Source organism: Taudactylus pleione, unplaced genomic scaffold, assembly GCF_031769625.1.
Source record: "Taudactylus pleione unplaced genomic scaffold, aTauple2 ptg000997l, whole genome shotgun sequence".
Lineage (NCBI taxonomy): Eukaryota > Metazoa > Chordata > Amphibia > Anura > Myobatrachidae > Taudactylus > Taudactylus pleione.
Window position 1 is genome coordinate 1,112,251 of NW_028285398.1, and position 19,592 is coordinate 1,131,842.

Below are 19,592 nucleotides of genomic sequence, written 5' to 3' on the forward strand. Positions count from 1 at the left end.
GGTCTGCACTGATAAATAAGGGAGAATAATTGAGCTGTGATATGTGGGATTATTATTATATACAGTATAGGGGAATGATCTCTGAGGAGGAGTAACACCACTCCCAGCATACACTAATATGTGGGGAAGGGCCTGCACTGATAAATAAGGGAGAATAATTTAGCTGTGATATGTGGGATTATTATTATGTTAATATTTTGGACCCATTTGCTGGGTTATTAGATATTACAGGGTTTTTTTCTTCTCTCCCCCACGTCTCGCTCTCTCTCACTCCCCCGCATCTCGCTCTCTCTCCCCCACTCACGTCTCGCTCTCTCACCCACCCACCCACGTCTCGCTCTCTCTCCCCCACTCACGTCTCGCTCTCTCACCCACCCACGTCTCGCTCTCTCTCTCCCCCACCCACTTCTCTCTCTCCCCCACCTCTTGCTCTGTCGCTCCCCCCCACCTCTTGCTCTCTCTCTCCCCCACCTCTCGCTCTTTCACTCTCCCCAGCGTCTTTTTCTCGCCCATATATCTCTCTCCTACATCACTCTTTCCTCCATGACTCTCCCTGTCTACCCCCTCCACCATAGCAATCATGGTGACACCACCATGGTCCTCCAGTCACAGGGGAGGCTGGCTCACTGCTAAGTACATGCAATTTAGCCCCCCTCTGAGTCTGTCACACAATCAGATTAAGTAGTGTAGCATATTTCTGGGGTGGGGTACTAAGTAAACGCACTGAGGTTACTTCGGTTACAACACTCCCTAGGTGAGTCTGCCATACATACATTATCAGGTTTTCATTCCAACCAGACAGATATCTGACAGAAAATTGTATAGCGGATGGCCATCTTAAGACTTGAGATGGCTCAGTCTGTATGGTGGTGTCTGTGGTTCTAATCTCATTGTGATCTTGTTTTATTGTATATTTCCCATTGCACTGAGGTGATTGATAACATTGAGAAAAATCTTCTCTTCACTATAAGATCTGAGATGGCTTGGTTGGTTGGCAGTTCTTCTATGGTGCAGCAGTCTTGGGTTCCAATCCCATTGTAGACTAAAACTGGGCAGTTTATTTTATTTTAGTATCTTAAAAAGTAACAAAGTTCTAAAATCGAGCAGTATCGCTGACCTCCCTACAGGAAGACGCTCTGTCTCCAAACTTCTGGTGGTGAGTTTGGGAAACTCTGTGCTAAAGGGAAGGCCTTCAGGAGATTTGAATCGGGGGTTCCGCCAACATTGTCCGTAGTGAGATCAGCATCTAACCCACTAAGCCACACGGGCTTCGGTCAGACAGGCAGATATTTCCCACTTTCATCATTTAGCTTAGTGCAAAATCCACAATACTAAATAGAGACTCAGATGGGGATTAGAACCAGGAACTCTATCATCATTGCTTGTAGGAAGAGCAGCTACTAACCTACTAAGCCACTCTGGCTACAGTCCCCCTGACATTTCTCACTTTTATCAACTAGCTTAGTGCAATATCCCCAAAACTAAATGGAAACCTACATGGAGATAAGAAACAAAGTATCCACTAACATCACCATTAAAGCAGCAGCGTATCAGTGCCCTGAGCTATCCTGCTCGATAACACCACCTCTATAAATGCTGAGATAGCTCATTCTGTATGGTGGCAGGTCATATATGGTGGTGGAGTCTGGGGTTCTAATCCCATTATGATCTTGTTTTTTTGTATATTGCCCATTGCTCTGAGGTGATTTATGATATTGATAAAAATATTCTCATCACTATGAGACCTGTGATAGCTCAGTGGGTTGGCAGCTTTTATATGGTGCTTGGTCCTGGGGGGTTTTAATCTCATGTTGATCTTGTTTTGCTGTATATTGGCCATTGCACTGTGGTTAATTGATGACATTGAGAAAATTCTGAGTTGTACTAGAAAACTTGTGATGGCTCAGTCTGTTAGAATGTATTCTAGTGTTTTGGGGTCTGGGGTTCTCATCCCATTGTGGTCTTGTTTTGTTGTAGTTTGCCCATTGCACTGAGGTGATTAATAACACAGAGAAAAATCTTCTCCTCCCTGCAAGACCTGCGATGGCTCAGGTGGTTGGCATGTCCTCTATGGTGCTGCAGTCTTGGCTTCAAATCCCATTATTATCTTTTCTTGTTCTATATTGCACTGGGGTGATTGATGATATTGAGAAATAGCTGCTCGTCATTCTAAGACTTGAGGTAGCTCAGTCTGTATGGTGGCAGAGCCTCGCTTGTGGTGGTGTCTTGGGTACTAATCTCGTTGTTTTGTTGTATATTGCCCATTGCACTGAGATGTTGATAACATTGAGAAAAATCTTCCAATCCCTATCTGACCTGAGGTGGCTCAGTCTGTATGATGGCAGCTCCTCTATGGTGCTGTGGTCTTGTTTTGTTGTATATTGCCCATTGCACTGGGGTGATTGATAACATTGGGAAAAATCTTTGCTTCTCTATAATCCCTGTAATGGCTCAGCCTCTATGGCAGCAAGTCCTCTATGGTGGTGGGGTCTGGAGTTCTGATCCCATTATGGTCTTGTTTTGTTGTATATTGCCCATTGCAATGAGGTGATTGTTAACATTGAGAAAAATATTCTACACACTAAAGGACCTGAAATAGCTCAGTCTGTGTGGCAGCATGTCCTTGATGGTGTCTGTGGTTCTAACCCCGTTGACTTCTTGTTTTGTTGTTTATTTCCCATTGCACTGAGGTGATTTATAGCATTGAGAAAAATCCCCCTCTTGCTATAAGACCTGAAATAGCTCGGTCTGTACGGCCGCAGGTCCTACATGGTGGTGGTGTCTGTGGGTCTATTCTCATTGAGGTCTTGTCTTATTTATGTTTCCCATTGCACAGGGGTGATTGATAATATTGAGAAAAATCTTAACTGTAATATGAGATGGCTCAGTCTGTATGGTGACAGGTCCTCTATGGTGGTGGAGTCTGGGATTCTAGTCCAATGGTGGTCTTGTTTTGTTGTATATTGTACTGGGGTGATTGATAACATTGAGAAAAATCAAATCGCTATAAGATCTGAGATGGTTCAGTCTGTTGGCAAGTACTCTATGGCGCTGGAGTCTGGGGTTCGAAGCCTGTTGTGCCTTTGTTTTGCTGTATGATGGTCTTTGCACTGGTTTGATTGATAACATTGAGAAGAATCTTCTTCTTGCTATAAGACCAGGGACAGCTCAGTCTGCATATTGGTGTGATCTCTATGGTGATGGAGGCTAGAGTTCTAATCCCATTATGTTTTTTTTTTTGTTGTTGTTGTATGACGCCCCAATTGCACTGGGGCGATTGATAATATTGAGAAAAATCTTGTTTTCACTATAAGACCTTAGAAATCTCGGTCTGCATATCGCCAGGTCTTCTATGGTGCAGGAGTATGGGATTGTGAACTTGTTTTGTTGTATATTGCCCTTTGCACTGAGGTGATTGATGACATTGAGAAAAATTCCGTTCTCACTATAACACCAGACGTAGCTCAGTCTGTTTGCCATCCTCTATGGTGATAGAGTTTGGTGTTCTAATCCCATGGTGATCTTGTTTTGTTGTATATTGCCCATTGTACTGGGGTGATTGATAACATTGAGAAAAATCTTCTGCTGCTTATAAGACCTGAGGTGGCTCATTCAGGAACCATGTCCTTTATGGTGCCTGAGTCGGTGGTTCAAATCTCGTTGTTGTCTTGTTTTTGTTGTATATTGCCCATTGCTCTGGGGGGATTGATAACATTAAGAAATATCTTCGCCAACCTACAAGAACTGAGATGGTTCAGTTGGTAGGCATGTCATCTATGGTGCTGGAGTCAGAGGTTCTGATCCCATTGAGATCTTGTTTTTGTTGTATATTGCCCATTGTACTGGGGTGATTGATAACATTGAGAAAAATCTTCTGCTGCTTGTAAGACCTGAGGTGGCTCAGTCAGGAACCACGTCCTTTATGGTGCCGGAGTCGGTGGTTCTAATCTCGTTGTTGTCTTGTTTTTGTTGTATATTGCCCATTGCTCTGGGGTGATTGATAACATTAAGAAATATCTTCTCCAACCTACAAGAACTGAGATGGTTCAGTTGGTAGGCATGTCATCTATGGTGCTGGAGTCAGAGGTTCTGATCCCATGGTGGTCTTGTTTTGTTGTATATTGCCCATTGGACTGGGGTGATTGATAACATTGAGAAAAATCTTCTGAACACTGTAAGACTTGAGGTGGCTCAGTCTGTATGGTGGCAGGACCTCTATGGTGGTGGTGTCAGTGGTTCTAATCCCATTGTGGTCTTTGATTTGTTATATATTGCCCATTGCACTGGGGTGATTGATAACATTGAGAAAAATCTTCTGAACACTGTAAGACCTGAGGTGGCTCAGTCTATATGGGGGCAGGTTCTCTATGGTGCTAGAGTCAGGGGTTCTAATCCCATGGTGGTCTTGTTTTGTTGTATATTGCCCATTGCACTGGGGTGATTGATAACTTTAAGAAAAATCTTCTAGTCACTATAAGATCTGAGATGGCTCAGTTGGTTGGCAGGTCCTCTATGGTGCTGGAGTTAGGGGTTCTAATCCCATGGTGAACTAATACTGGGCAGTTTGTTACTTTTTATGGTGCTCCAAATAAATAAAAGTGCAAAAACCGAGCCCGGGCTTCCTATCGCTGACCTCCCTACTGGCAATGCTGGCGGATGCCCTGTCTCAGAGCTCCTGGTGGGGGATGCTCCTTGCAAGCTCTGATTGTGTTTTACACACATCAGAGCTGCTGGGAGCATCCTCCACCGACGTGCTCATAGAGGCACCTAGCTACATGAGCCATTCATCATCCAGCCACATACTACATTCATACACATGCCGCATTCATCCACATTCAGCATGCAGACATACAGGGGGCTAAAGCAGAGTTTCCGAAACTCTGCCATTACAGTCCAGGTTTAAGGCTATTCATGCATGAGCGCATGTGACTGAATTAGTACCTCAGTCTATTTGATTTAATCATCTGGACCGTAATAGCAGAGTTAGGGAAACTCTGTGCTAAAGGGAAGGCCTTCAGGAGATTTGAACCGGGGGTTCCGCCAACATTGCCAGTAGTGAGAGCAGCGTCTAACCCACTAAGCCACACGGGCTTCAGTCAGACAGGCAGATATTTCCCACTTTCAACAACGAGCCTAGTGCAAAATCCATAATACTAAATGGAGACCCACACAGGGATTAGAACCAGGGTCACCACTAACATGGCCATTAGTGCAGCAGGGTATTAGTGCACTGAGCTATCCCACACCTTGCTGAATAATGAAAGTCTCCCTGCTTACATAAATGCCATGTAGCCAGGTGCCTCACATGGGCAAAGTCCCCAGACTGGCTTCCTGTCAGTGTCTTACATGGTGCACGTGTCTGATGAATGACATTATAAAGTGGTGCGCTCTGTGTAAGAGCTGTACAGCTCAGTGCACTAATACCCTGTTGCAGTAATGGTGTTGAGAGTGTAGACCCTGGTTCTAATCCCAGTGTGACTTTACATTTAGTATTATGCATTTTGCACTAAGCTAATTGATGAATGTGAGAAATATCTCCTCGGCTGACAGAACACCGTGTGGCTTAGTGGGTTGGAAGCTTCTCTCTTTGCTGGCAATGATGATAGAGTTCCTGGATCTAATCCCCCATGAGTGTTTCCATTTAGTATTGTGGATTTTGCACTGGGCTCGTTGATTAATGTGAGAAATATCTGCCTGTCTGACTGAAGCCCGTGTGGCTTAGGGGGTTAGACACTGATCTCACTACTGCCAATGATGTCCCTGGTTCTAATCCCCCTTGTGGGTTTTCATTTTGTGTTGGTTTCCCAAACTCTGCTATTACAGCCCAGATGGTTAAATAAAAATTGACTAATGTACTAATTCAGTCACATGCGCTCAAGCATGGATGTCCTTAAAACCTGGACTGTAATGGCAGAGTTTGGGAAACTCTGCTTTAGCCCCCTGTATGTCTGCATACTGTATGTGGATGAATGCGGCATGTGTATGAATGTAGTATGTGGCTGGATGATGAATGGCTCATGTAGCTAGGTGCCTCTATGGGCACGTCGGTGGAGGATGCTCCCAGCAGCTCTGATGTGTATAAAACACAATCAGAGCGTGTAAGGAGCATCCCCCACCAGGAGCATTTAGCATGTAGGTTTTAATTTAGTATTATGCATTGGGGTGACCCGATATCCCCACTACTAGCATCATGTCAGCCCATACCTGCTTCCTGTCCCAGAAGTTGCGGGAGTCTCCAAAATTTGCAGGCATTCCCCTGGCAGCCCTCCAGCATCTTGCCCACTTCCCAGTGGGCAAGATCCTAGTGCCCTCAGAGGAGAGACTGAAAATGTGGGCAAGTCTGACTCAGCCAGGGCGGGTGGCACTATAGCAGGGAAACAAGCAGCATGTGCTCCTCCTGACACAGTCCCTGCGGGATCAGGCATTGTGCTATTCCCACACCCTCGGGGGGTGAATGGAGGGGTTTGTTAAAAAATAACAGATCATTTTTGTAGGTCCCAGCATGCCTATGCAACCCCAGGCCTCCACACAAAAATAGGCCCATCATCATGACAGTATAATGATGATTTATTGCCCGATGTTAGGATTTCCCAAGCCAGCAATCTGCGCCCATACATTACATTACAGATCATATTCAGCAAACACAGATCTGCCAATCTTCAAAGACTCCGCCATGTTACATCTGCTGATCATCCCCATACACCAGCAATCTACAGCCCCAATCCATCTGTGACATCCTACATGTAGGACAATCTGATTTACCAATCCCAATCTGCCATCCGTGAGGCCTCATACGCTGCATATATCTATACACAATCATCTGCAAATCGCAGAATTACCACAATCAATTGCTGATGTGTGGGGGCCTTTACTTAAGGCCAAACAGTGAATAAATTGAGTCCAGGTTCTTGTAGTTGGAGAATAAGTAGGAAAAGCAGAACCAGATAATCCTCCTCACTCCTACAGTGACAAAACTGGGGCCCTGATACAATGTCTGTTATATTGTGCTCATCAGTCCAGGTTGCAGGATCTCCCAGTCCTTCCTCCCTGAGACTCCGCCCCTTCCCAGGCACATTCCTGCACTCCCCCCTGTAGTCACTGGCTGTGCTGTAACCTGTATGGGTGCTGGTTCCTGGTCTGAGGGTAGGGTGAGGCCGGCTCTGCATTCCTTAGGTGTTGATATGTCTCATTATTCCGGGTGAGTTTATCAGTCCGGCCCTTGCTTGCTGCATTAGAGTGTAAGCTTTGTGTGTAAGGGTCAGCACTGTGTGACAGGTACATGAGTACATAACATGTCACCTGTGTACAGGGCGTGTTACTGGCTGAAGGATTGCTGCTAATCATTATCTATGGTGACTCTGCCCTGTCAGGGGGATGGGGACCTTACCTCATGCAGATGCTCTGTGCACCCCCTCTCCCAGCCTAACACATTAAGCTGCGTACACACGTAAAGGTTTCCGGGCCAACCAGCCAACTAGGTGATTGGTTGGAATGAAAATCTGGTAATGTATGGGAGTAACTGATGATCAGCAATTTGCTCCCAAACGCCGGAAAATGGACAAAAACTGATGTTGGAACAAATTGTTTAGCTCAAACATTTAACAAACTTGTCTGACGTCATTTTCCTCTGTTTTCTGGCATTTAGGAGCAAATTGCTGATCATCAGTTACTCCCATACATAACCAGATTTTCATTCCAACCAATCACCTAGTTGGCTGGTTGGACAGGTACGTGTGTACCCAGCTTTACCCTTCATTGTAGAGAGAAGTTTATACCTGGGGAACACTGTTACCTGTCCCCCTCCCCCACCACCTACACACACTCTCTCTCTCTGACACACATTACTGGACTGTTATATATATATAGCACCTGCATATTACGCAGCACTACACAGAATTCCATCACTCATTGCCGCAGTGGAAGGGATGATCTAGGTTAATGCATTCCACAGTCACGTCACCTAGCAGCATGTCTCTGACGCGTGGGGGGAAACACGGGGAGAACATGTAAACTCACACATCACATCTTTCCTGTCAGTGTTTGGCAAAGTGTTTTAGTACTAGTATTATGTAATAAGTTTATGACCCCCCCCCCCCCACCTCTTCTCCACAGGGCAGCAAGGAGCGCTACCACTGGCAGACGCAGAATGTGCGGCAGAGCGGGGTGGATGATATGGTCCTTCTGTCCAAGATCACAGAGGACGCCATCATGGATAACCTGAAGAAACGCTACATGGACGACTATATCTTTGTATCCTTCCATGCTGCACAGGAGTAACAGCTGAGTAACAAATACCACAGATAGAGAAGTAATAATGACTGCAGAGTAACAAAAACTATGGCCTGGAGTAACTGATACTACAGAGGAGGAATAATAACAGCAACAACAGAGTAACAGTTACTATAGACAGCAGTACATGATACTACAGAGGAGTAATAATAACAACAACAGAGTAACAGTTACTATAGACAGCAGTACATGATACTACAGAGGAGTAATAACAACAACAGAGTAACAGTTACTATAGACAGCAGTACATGATACTACAGAGGAGTAATAATAACAGAGTAACAGTTACTATAGACAGCAGTACATGATACTACAGAGGAGTAATAATAACAACAACAGAGTAACAGTTACTATAGACAGCAGTACATGATACTACAGAGGAGTAATAATAACAACAACAGAGTAACAGTTACTATAGACAGCAGTACGTGATACTACAGAGGAGTAATAATAACAACAGAGTAACAGTTACTATAGACAGCAGTACGTGATACTACAGAGGAGTAATAATAACAACAAAAGAGTAACAGTTACTATAGACAGCAGTACGTGATACTACAGAGGAGGAGTAATAATAACAACAACAGAGTAACAGTTACTATAGACAGCAGTACATGATACTACAGAGGAGGAGTAATAATAACAACAACAGAGTAACAGTTACTATAGACAGCAGTACATGATACTACAGAGGAGGAGTAATAATAACAACAACAACAGAGTAACAGTTACTATAGACAGCAGTACATGATACTACAGAGGAGTAATAATAACAACAACAGAGTAACAGTTACTATAGACAGCAGTACATGATACTACAGAGGAGGAGTAATAATAACAACAACAGAGTAACAGTTACTATAGACAGCAGTACATGATACTACAGAGGAGTAATAATAACAACAACAGAGTAACAGTTACTATAGACAGCAGTACGTGATACTACAGAGGAGTAATAATAGCAACAGAGTAACAGTTACTATAGACAGCAGTACGTGATACTACAGAGGAGGAGTAATAATAACAACAACAACAACAGAGTAACAGTTACTATAGACAGCAGTACGTGATACTACAGAGGAGTAATAATAACAACAACAGTGTAACAGTTACTATAGACAGCAGTACATGATACTACAGAGGAGTAATAATAGCAACAGAGTAACAGTTACTATAGACAGCAGTACGTGATACTACAGAGGAGGAGTAATAATAACAACAACAGTAACAGTTACTACAGACAGCAGTACGTGATACTACAGAGGAGGAGTAATAATAACAACAACAGAGTAACAGTTACTATAGACAGCAGTACGTGATACTACAGAGGAGGAGTAATAATAACAACAACAGAGTAACAGTTACTATAGACAGCAGTACATGATACTACAGAGGAGTAATAATAACAACAACAACAGAGTAACAGTTATTATAGACAGCAGTACATGATACTACAGAGGAGTAATAATAACAGAGTAACAGTTACTATAGACAGCAGTACATGGTACTACAGAGGAGTAATAATAACAACAACAGAGTAACAGTTACTATAGACAGCAGTACATGATACTACAGAGGAGTAATAATAACAACAACAGAGTAACAGTTACTATAGACAGCAGTACATGATACTACAGAGGAGGAGTAATAATAACAAAAGAGTAACAGTTACTATAGACAGCAGTACATGATACTACAGAGGAGTAATAATAACAACAACAGAGTAACAGTTACTATAGACAGCAGTACATGATACTACAGAGGAGTAATAATAACAACAACAGAGTAACAGTTACTATAGACAGAAGTACATGATACTACAGAGGAGTAATAATAACAACAACAGAGTAACAGATACTATAGACAGCAGTACATGATACTACAGAGGAGGAGTAATAATAACAACAGAGTAACAGTTACTATAGACAGCAGTACATGATACTACAGAGGAGTAATAATAACAACAACAGAGTAACAGTTACTATAGACAGCAGTACATGATACTACAGAGGAGTAATAATAGAAACAGAGTAACAGTTACTATAGACAGCAGTACGTGATACTACAGAGGAGGAGTAATAATAACAACAACAGTGTAACAGTTACTATAGACAGCAGTACATGATACTACAGAGGAGGAGTAATAATAACAACAACAGAGTAACAGTTACTATAGACAGCAGTACATGATACTACAGAGGAGGAGTAATAATAACAACAACAGAGTAACAGTTACTATAGACAGCAGTACATGATAGTACAGAGGAGTAATAATAACAACAACAGAGTAACAGTTACTATAGACAGCAGTACGTGATACTACAGAGGAGTAATAATAGCAACAGAGTAACAGTTACTATAGACAGCAGTACGTGATACTACAGAGGAGGAGTAATAATAACAACAACAGAGTAACAGTTACTATAGACAGCAGTACGTGATACTACAGAGGAGTAATAATAACAACAGAGTAACAGTTACTATAGACAGCAGTACGTGATACTACAGAGGAGGAGTAATAATAACAACAACAGTAACAGTTACTACAGACAGCAGTACGTGATACTACAGAGGAGGAGTAATAATAACAACAACAACAGAGTAACAGTTACTATAGACAGCAGTACGTGTTACTACAGAGGAGGAGTAATAATAACAACAACAGAGTAACAGTTACTATAGACAGCAGTACATGATACTACAGAGTAGTAATAATAACAACAACAGAGTAACAGTTACTATAGACAGCAGTACATGATACTACAGAGGAGTAATAATAACAACAACAGAGTAACAGTTACTATAGACAGCAGTACATGATACTACAGAGGAGTAATAATAACAACAACAGAGTAACAGTTACTATAGACAGCAGTACATGATACTACAGAGGAGTAATAATAGCAACAGAGTAACAGTTACTATAGACAGCAGTACATGATACTACAGAGGATGAGTAATAATAACAACAACAACAGAGTAACAGTTACTATAGACAGCAGTACGTGATACTACAGAGGAGGAGTAATAATAACAACAACAGAGTAACAGTTACTATAGACAGCAGTACATGATACTACAGAGGAGGAGTAATAACAACAACAACAACAGAGTAACAGTTACTATAGACAGCAGTACGTGATACTACAGAGGAGGAGTAATAATAACAACAACAGAGTAACAGTTACTATAGACAGCAGTACATGATACTACAGAGGAGGAGTAATAACAACAACAGAGTAACAGTTACTATAGACAGCAGTACATGATGATACTACAGAGGGGTAATAATAACAACAACAGAGTAACAGTTACTATAGACAGCAGTACGTGATACTACAGAGGAGTAATAATAGCAACAGAGTAACAGTTACTATAGACAGCAGTACGTGATACTACAGAGGAGGAGTAATAATAACAACAACAACAGAGTAACAGTTACTATAGACAGCAGTACATGATACTACAGAGGAGTAATAATAGCAACAGAGTAACAGTTACTATAGACAGCAGTACATGATACTACAGAGGAGTAATAATAACAACAACAGAGTAACAGTTACTATAGACAGCAGTACATGATACTACAGAGGAGTAATAATAACAACAACAGAGTAACAGTTACTATAGACAGCAGTACATGATACTACAGAGGAGTAATAATAACAACAACAGAGTAACAGTTACTATAGACAGCAGTACGTGATACTACAGAGGAGTAATAATAACAACAACAGTGTAACAGTTACTATAGACAGCAGTACATGATACTACAGAGGAGTAATAATAGCAACAGAGTAACAGTTACTATAGACAGCAGTACGTGATACTACAGAGGAGGAGTAATAATAACAACAACAGTAACAGTTACTACAGACAGCAGTACGTGATACTACAGAGGAGGAGTAATAATAACAACAACAACAACAGAGTAACAGTTACTATAGACAGCAGTACGTGTTACTACAGAGGAGGAGTAATAATAACAACAACAGAGTAACAGTTACTATAGACAGCAGTACATGATACTACAGAGGAGTAATAATAACAACAACAGAGTAACAGTTACTATAGACAGCAGTACATGATACTACAGAGGAGTAATAATAACAACAACAACAGAGTAACAGTTACTATAGACAGCAGTACATGGTACTACAGAGGAGTAATAATAACAACAACAGAGTAACAGTTACTATAGACAGCAGTACATGATACTACAGAGGAGTAATAATAACAACAACAGAGTAACAGTTACTATAGACAGCAGTACGTGATACTACAGAGGAGGAGTAATAATAACAACAACAGAGTAACAGTTACTATAGACAGCAGTACATGATACTACAGAGGAGGAGTAATAATAACAACAACAGAGTAACAGTTACTATAGACAGCAGTACATGATACTACAGAGGGGTAATAATAACAACAACAGAGTAACAGTTACTATAGACAGCAGTACGTGATACTACAGAGGAGTAATAATAGCAACAGAGTAACAGTTACTATAGACAGCAGTACGTGATACTACAGAGGAGTAATAATAACAACAACAGAGTAACAGTTACTATAGACAGCAGTACATGATACTACAGAGGAGTAATAATAGCAACAGAGTAACAGTTACTATAGACAGCAGTACATGATACTACAGAGGAGTAATAATAACAACAACAGAGTAACAGTTACTATAGACAGCAGTACATGATACTACAGAGGAGTAATAATAACAACAACAGAGTAACAGTTACTATAGACAGCAGTACATGATACTACAGAGGGGTAATAACAACAACAACAGAGTAACAGTTACTATAGACAGCAGTACATGATACTACAGAGGAGTAATAATAACAACAACAGAGTAACAGTTACTATAGACAGCAGTACGTGATACTACAGAGGAGGAGTAATAATAACAACAACAGTGTAAGGCTGGGTACACACCTAAATATTTTCTGTCCAACCATCCGAGATGATTGGTTGGAATGTAAATCTGGTAATGTATGGGAGTAACTGATGATCAGCAATTTGCTCCTAACTGCCAGAAAACAGATGAAAATGGCGTCAGACAAGTTTGTTAAATTGATCCAAACAATTTGTTCTAACATGAGTTTTTCTCCATTTTCCGGCTTTTGGGAACAAATTACTGATTGTCATTTACTATCATACCTTACAAGATTTTCATTCCAACCAATCAACTAGTTGGATGGTTGGACACAAAATCTTTAAGTGTGTACCCAGCCTATGACTGTCCTCTGCATGGTGCTGGGTGTGTTACCCCCCCCCCCCGGTGCTCTGTGTCTGGGGAATGTAATGTATTAGCTGGTGACAAGGTGCATTACTGTAGCTGGGAGTGCTTAGTACCAGGCTGCAGTGTAAGACTGTCCTCTGCATGGTGCTGGGTGTGTTACCCCCGGTGCTCTGTGTCTGGGGAATGTAATGTAATAGCTGGTGACAAGGTGCATTACTGTAGCTGGGAGAGCTTAGTACCAGGCTGCAGTGTAAGACTGTCCTCTGCATGGTGCTGGGTGTGTTACCCCCGGTGCTCTGTGTCTGGGGAATGTAATGTAATAGCTGGTGACAAGGTGCATTACTGTAGCTGGGAGTGCTTAGTACCAGGCTGCAGTGTAAGACTGTCCTCTGCATGGTGCTGGGTGTGTTACCCCCGGTGCTCTGTGTCTGGGGAATGTAATGTAATAGCTGGTGACAAGGTGCATTACTGTAGCTGGGAGAGCTTAGTACCAGGCTGCAGTGTAAGACTGTCCTCTGCATGATGCTGGGTGTGTTACCCCCGGTGCTCTGTGTCTGGGGAATGTAATGTAATAGCTGGTGACGAGGTGCATTACTGTAGCTGGGAGAGCTTAGTACCAGGCTGCAGTATAAGACTGTCCTCTGCATGGTGCTGGGTGTGTTACCCCCGGTGCTCTGTGTCTGGGGAATGTAATGTAATAGCTGGTGACAAGGTGCATTACTGTAGCTGGGAGTGCTTAGTACCAGGCTGTAGTGTAAGACTGTCCTCTGCATGGTGCTGGGTGTGTTACCCCCGGTGCTCTGTGTCTGGGGAATGTAATGTAATAGCTGGTGACAAGGTGCATTACTGTAGCTGGGAGAGCTTAGTACCAGGCTGCAGTGTAAGACTGTCCTCTGCATGGTGCTGGGTGTGTTACCCCCGGTGCTCTGTGTCTGGGGAATGTAAATGTAATAGCCGGTGACAAGGTGCATTACTGTAGCTGGGAGAGCTTAGTACCAGGCTGCAGTATATGACTGTCCTCTGCATGGTGCTGGGTGTGTTACCCCCGGTGCTCTGTGTCTGGGGAATGTAATGTAATAGCTGGTGACAAGGTGCATTACTGTAGCTGGGAGAGCTTAGTACCAGGCTGCAGTGTAAGACTGTCCTCTGCATGGTGCTGGGTGTGTTACCCCCGGTGCTCTGTGTCTGGGGAATGTAATGTAATAGCTGGTAACAAGGTGCATTACTGTAGCTGGGAGAGCTTAGTACCAGGCTGCAGTGTAAGACTGTCCTCTGCATGGTGCTGGGTGTGTTACCCCCGGTGCTCTGTGTCTGGGGAATGTAATAGCTGGTGACAAGGTGCATTACTGTAGCTGGGAGAGCTTAGTACCAGGCTGTAGTGTAAGACTGTCCTCTGCATGTTGCTGGGTGTGTTACCCCCGGTGCTCTGTGTCTGGGGAATGTAATGTAATAGCTGGTGACAAGGTGCATTACTGTAGCTGGGAGAGCTTAGTACCAGGCTGCAGTGTAAGACTGTCCTCTGCATGATGCTGGGTGTGTTACCCCTGGTGCTCTGTGTCTGGGGAATGTAATGTAATAGCCGGTGACAAGGTGCATTACTGTAGCTGGGAGAGCTTAGTACCAGGCTGCAGTGTAAGACTGTCCTCTGCATGGTGCTGGGTGTGTTACCCCCGGTGCTCTGTGTCTGGGGAATGTAATGTAATAGCTGGTGACAAGGTGCATTACTGTAGCTGGGAGAGCTTAGTACCAGGCTGCAGTGTAAGACTGTCCTCTGCATGGTGCTGGGTGTGTTACCCCCGGTGCTCTGTGTCTGGGGAATGTAATGTAATAGCTGGTGACAAGGTGCATTACTGTAGCTGGGAGAGCTTAGTACCAGGCTGCAGTGTAAGACTGTCCTCTGCATGGTGCTGGGTGTGTTACCCCCGGTGCTCTGTGTCTGGGGAATGTAATAGCTGGTGACAAGGTGCATTACTGTAGCTGGGAGAGCTTAGTACCAGGCTGCAGTGTAAGACTGTCCTCTGCATGGTGCTGGGTGTGTTACCCCCGTTGCTCTGTGTCTGGGGAATGTAAATGTAATAGCCGGTGACAAGGTGCATTACTGTAGCAGGGAGAGCTTAGTACCAGGCTGCAGTGTAAGACTGTCCTCTGCATGATGCTGGGTGTGTTACCCCCGGTGCTCTGTGTCTGGGGAATGTAATGTAATAGCTGGTGACAAGGTGCATTACTGTAGCTGGGAGAGCTTAGTACCAGGCTGTAGTGTAAGACTGTCCTCTGCATGGTGCTGGGTGTGTTACCCCCGGTGCTCTGTGTCTGGGGAATGTAAATGTAATAGCTGGTGACAAGGTGCATTAATGTAGCTGGGAGAGCTTAGTACCAGGCTGCAGTGTAAGACTGTCCTCTGCATGATGCTGGGTGTGTTACCCCTGGTGCTCTGTGTCTGGGGAATGTAATGTAATAGCCGGTGACAGGGTGCATTACTGTAGCTGGGAGAGCTTAGTACCAGGCTGCAGTGTAAGACTGTCCTCTGCATGGTGCTGGGTGTGTTACCCCCGGTGCTCTGTGTCTGGGGAATGTAATGTAATAGCTGGTGATAAGGTGCATTACTGTAGCTGGGAGAGCTTAGTACCAGGCTGTAGTGTAAGACTGTCCTCTGCATGGTGCTGGGTGTGTTACCCCCGGTGCTCTGTGTCTGGGGAATGTAAATGTAATAGCTGGTGACAAGGTGCATTACTGTAGCTGGGAGAGCTTAGTACCAGGCTGCAGTGTAAGACTGTCCTCTGCATGATGCTGGGTGTGTTACCCCCGGTGCTCTGTGTCTGGGGAATGTAATGTAATAGCCGGTGACAAGGTGCATTACTGTAGCTGGGAGAGCTTAGTACCAGGCTGCAGTGTAAGACTGTCCTCTGCATGGTGCTGGGTGTGTTACCCCCGGTGCTCTGTGTCTGGGGAATGTAATGTAATAGCTGGTAACAAGGTACATTACTGTAGCTGGGAGAGCTTAGTACCAGGCTGCAGTGTAAGACTGTCCTCTGCATGGTGCTGGGTGTGTTACCCCCGGTGCTCTGTGTCTGGGGAATGTAATGTAATAGCTGGTGACAAGGTGCATTACTGTAGCTGGGAGAGCTTAGTACCAGGCTGTAGTGTAAGACTGTCCTCTGCATGGTGCTGGGTGTGTTACCCCCGGTGCTCTGTGTCTGGGGAATGTAATGTAATAGCTGGTGACACGGTGCATTACTGTAGCTGGGAGAGCTTAGTACCAGGCTGCAGTGTAAGACTGTCCTCTGCATGGTGCTGGGTGTGTTACCCCCGGTGCTCTGTGTCTGGGGAATGTAATGTAATAGCTGGTGACAAGGTGCATTACTGTAGCTGGGAGAGCTTAGTACCAGGCTGCAGTGTAAGACTGTCCTCTGCATGGTGCTGGGTGTGTTACCCCCCCCGGTGCTCTGTGTCTGGGGAATGTAAATGTAATAGCCGGTGACAAGGTGCATTACTGTAGCTGGGAGAGCTTAGTACCAGGCTGCAGTATATGACTGTCCTCTGCATGGTGCTGGGTGTGTTACCCCGGTGCTCTGTGTCTGGGGAATGTAATGTAATAGCTGGTGACAAGGTGCATTACTGTAGCTGGGAGTGCTTAGTACCAGGCTGCAGTGTAAGACTGTCCTCTGCATGGTGCTGGGTGTGTTACCCCCGGTGCTCTGTGTCTGGGGAATGTAATGTAATAGCTGGTGACAAGGTGCATTACTGTAGCTGGGAGAGCTTAGTACCAGGCTGCAGTGTAAGACTGTCCTCTGCATGGTGCTGGGTGTGTTACCCCCCCCCGGTGCTCTGTGTCTGGGGAATGTAAATGTAATAGCCGGTGACAAGGTGCATTACTGTAGCTGGGAGAGCTTAGTACCAGGCTGCAGTATATGACTGTCCTCTGCATGGTGCTGGGTGTGTTACCCCCGGTGCTCTGTGTCTGGGGAATGTAATGTAATAGCTGGTGACAAGGTGCATTACTGTAGCTGGGAGTGCTTAGTACCAGGCTGTAGTGTAAGACTGTCCTCTGCATGGTGCTGGGTGTGTTATCCCCGGTGCTCTGTGTCTGGGGAATGTAAATGTAATAGCTGGTGACAAGGTGCATTACTGTAGCTGGGAGAGCTTAGTACCAGGCTGCAGTGTAAGACTGTCCTCTGCATGGTGCTGGGTGTGTTACCCCCGATGCTCTGTGTCTGGGGAATGTAATGTAATAGCTGGTAACAAGGTGCATTACTGTAGCTGGGAGAGCTTAGTACCAGGCTGCAGTGTAAGACTGTCCTCTGCATGGTGCTGGGTGTGTTACCCCCGGTGCTCTGTGTCTGGGGAATGTAATAGCTGGTGACAAGGTGCATTACTGTAGCTGGGAGAGCTTAGTACCAGGCTGTAGTGTAAGACTGTCCTCTGCATGTTGCTGGGTGTGTTACCCCCGGTGCTCTGTGTCTGGGGAATGTAATGTAATAGCTGGTGACAAGGTGCATTACTGTAGCTGGGAGAGCTTAGTACCAGGCTGCAGTGTAAGACTGTCCTCTGCATGATGCTGGGTGTGTTACCCCTGGTGCTCTGTGTCTGGGGAATGTAATGTAATAGCCGGTGACAAGGTGCATTACTGTAGCTGGGAGAGCTTAGTACCAGGCTGCAGTGTAAGACTGTCCTCTGCATGGTGCTGGGTGTGTTACCCCCGGTGCTCTGTGTCTGGGGAATGTAATGTAATAGCTGGTGACAAGGTGCATTACTGTAGCTGGGAGAGCTTAGTACCAGGCTGCAGTGTAAGACTGTCCTCTGCATGGTGCTGGGTGTGTTACCCCCGGTGCTCTGTGTCTGGGGAATGTAATGTAATAGCTGGTGACAAGGTGCATTACTGTAGCTGGGAGAGCTTAGTACCAGGCTGCAGTGTAAGACTGTCCTCTGCAAGGTGCTGGGTGTGTTACCCCCGGTGCTCTCTGTCTGGGGAATGTAATAGCTGGTGACAAGGTGCATTACTGTAGCTGGGAGAGCTTAGTACCAGGCTGCAGTGTAAGACTGTCCTCTGCATGGTGCTGGGTGTGTTACCCCCGTTGCTCTGTGTCTGGGGAATGTAAATGTAATAGCCGGTGACAAGGTGCATTACTGTAGCAGGGAGAGCTTAGTACCAGGCTGCAGTGTAAGACTGTCCTCTGCATGATGCTGGGTGTGTTACCCCCGGTGCTCTGTGTCTGGGGAATGTAATGTAATAGCTGGTGACAAGGTGCATTACTGTAGCTGGGAGAGCTTAGTACCAGGCTGTAGTGTAAGACTGTCCTCTGCATGGTGCTGGGTGTGTTACCCCCGGTGCTCTGTGTCTGGGGAATGTAAATGTAATAGCTGGTGACAAGGTGCATTAATGTAGCTGGGAGAGCTTAGTACCAGGCTGCAGTGTAAGACTGTCCTCTGCATGATGCTGGGTGTGTTACCCCTGGTGCTCTGTGTCTGGGGAATGTAATGTAATAGCCGGTGACAAGGTGCATTACTGTAGCTGGGAGAGCTTAGTACCAGGCTGCAGTATAAGACTGTCCTCTGCATGGTGCTGGGTGTGTTACCCCCGGTGCTCTGTGTCTGGGGAATGTAATGTAATAGCCGGTGACAAGGTGCATTACAGTAGCTGGGAGAGCTTAGTACCAGGCTGCAGTATAAGACTGTCCTCTGCATGATGCTGGGTGTGTTACCCCCGGTGCTCTGTGTCTGGGGAATGTAATGTAATAGCTGGTGACAAGGTGCATTACTGTAGCTGGGAGTGCTTAGTACCAGGCTCTAGTGTAAGACTGTCCTCTGCATGGTGCTGGGTGTGTTACCCCCGGTGCTGTGTCTGGGGAATGTAATGTAAAAGCTGGTGACAAGGTGCATTACTGTAGCTGGCAGAGCTTAGTACCAGGCTGCAGTGTAAGACTGTCCTCTGCATGGTGCTGGGTGTGTTACCCCCGGTGCTCTGTGTCTGGGGAATGTAATGTAATAGCTGGTGACAAGGTGCATTACTGTAGCTGGAAGAGCTTAGTACCAGGCTGTAGTGTAAGAC

At 44.8% G+C, this 19,592-nt stretch overlaps 1 protein-coding gene across 2 annotated transcripts in view; it reads left to right on the forward strand.

Annotated features, from left to right (window-relative positions):
* LOC148454371 (unconventional myosin-Ie-like) overlaps positions 1 to 19,592 on the forward strand; it is a 176,824-nt gene that overhangs the window by 5,259 nt on the left and 151,973 nt on the right. Inside the window, exons 1-2 of one of the 2 annotated variants that reach the window (XM_088460953.1) lie at positions 7,151 to 7,198; positions 8,113 to 8,250. In XM_088460953.1, the coding sequence (XP_088317079.1) occupies positions 8,173 to 8,250 (78 nt within the window). In that variant the 5' untranslated portion in view covers positions 7,151 to 7,198; positions 8,113 to 8,172. Of the gene's footprint in view, positions 1 to 7,150; positions 7,199 to 8,112; positions 8,251 to 19,592 lie in introns of those variants that run through there. The other variant, XM_088460952.1, reaches the window with a different exon arrangement.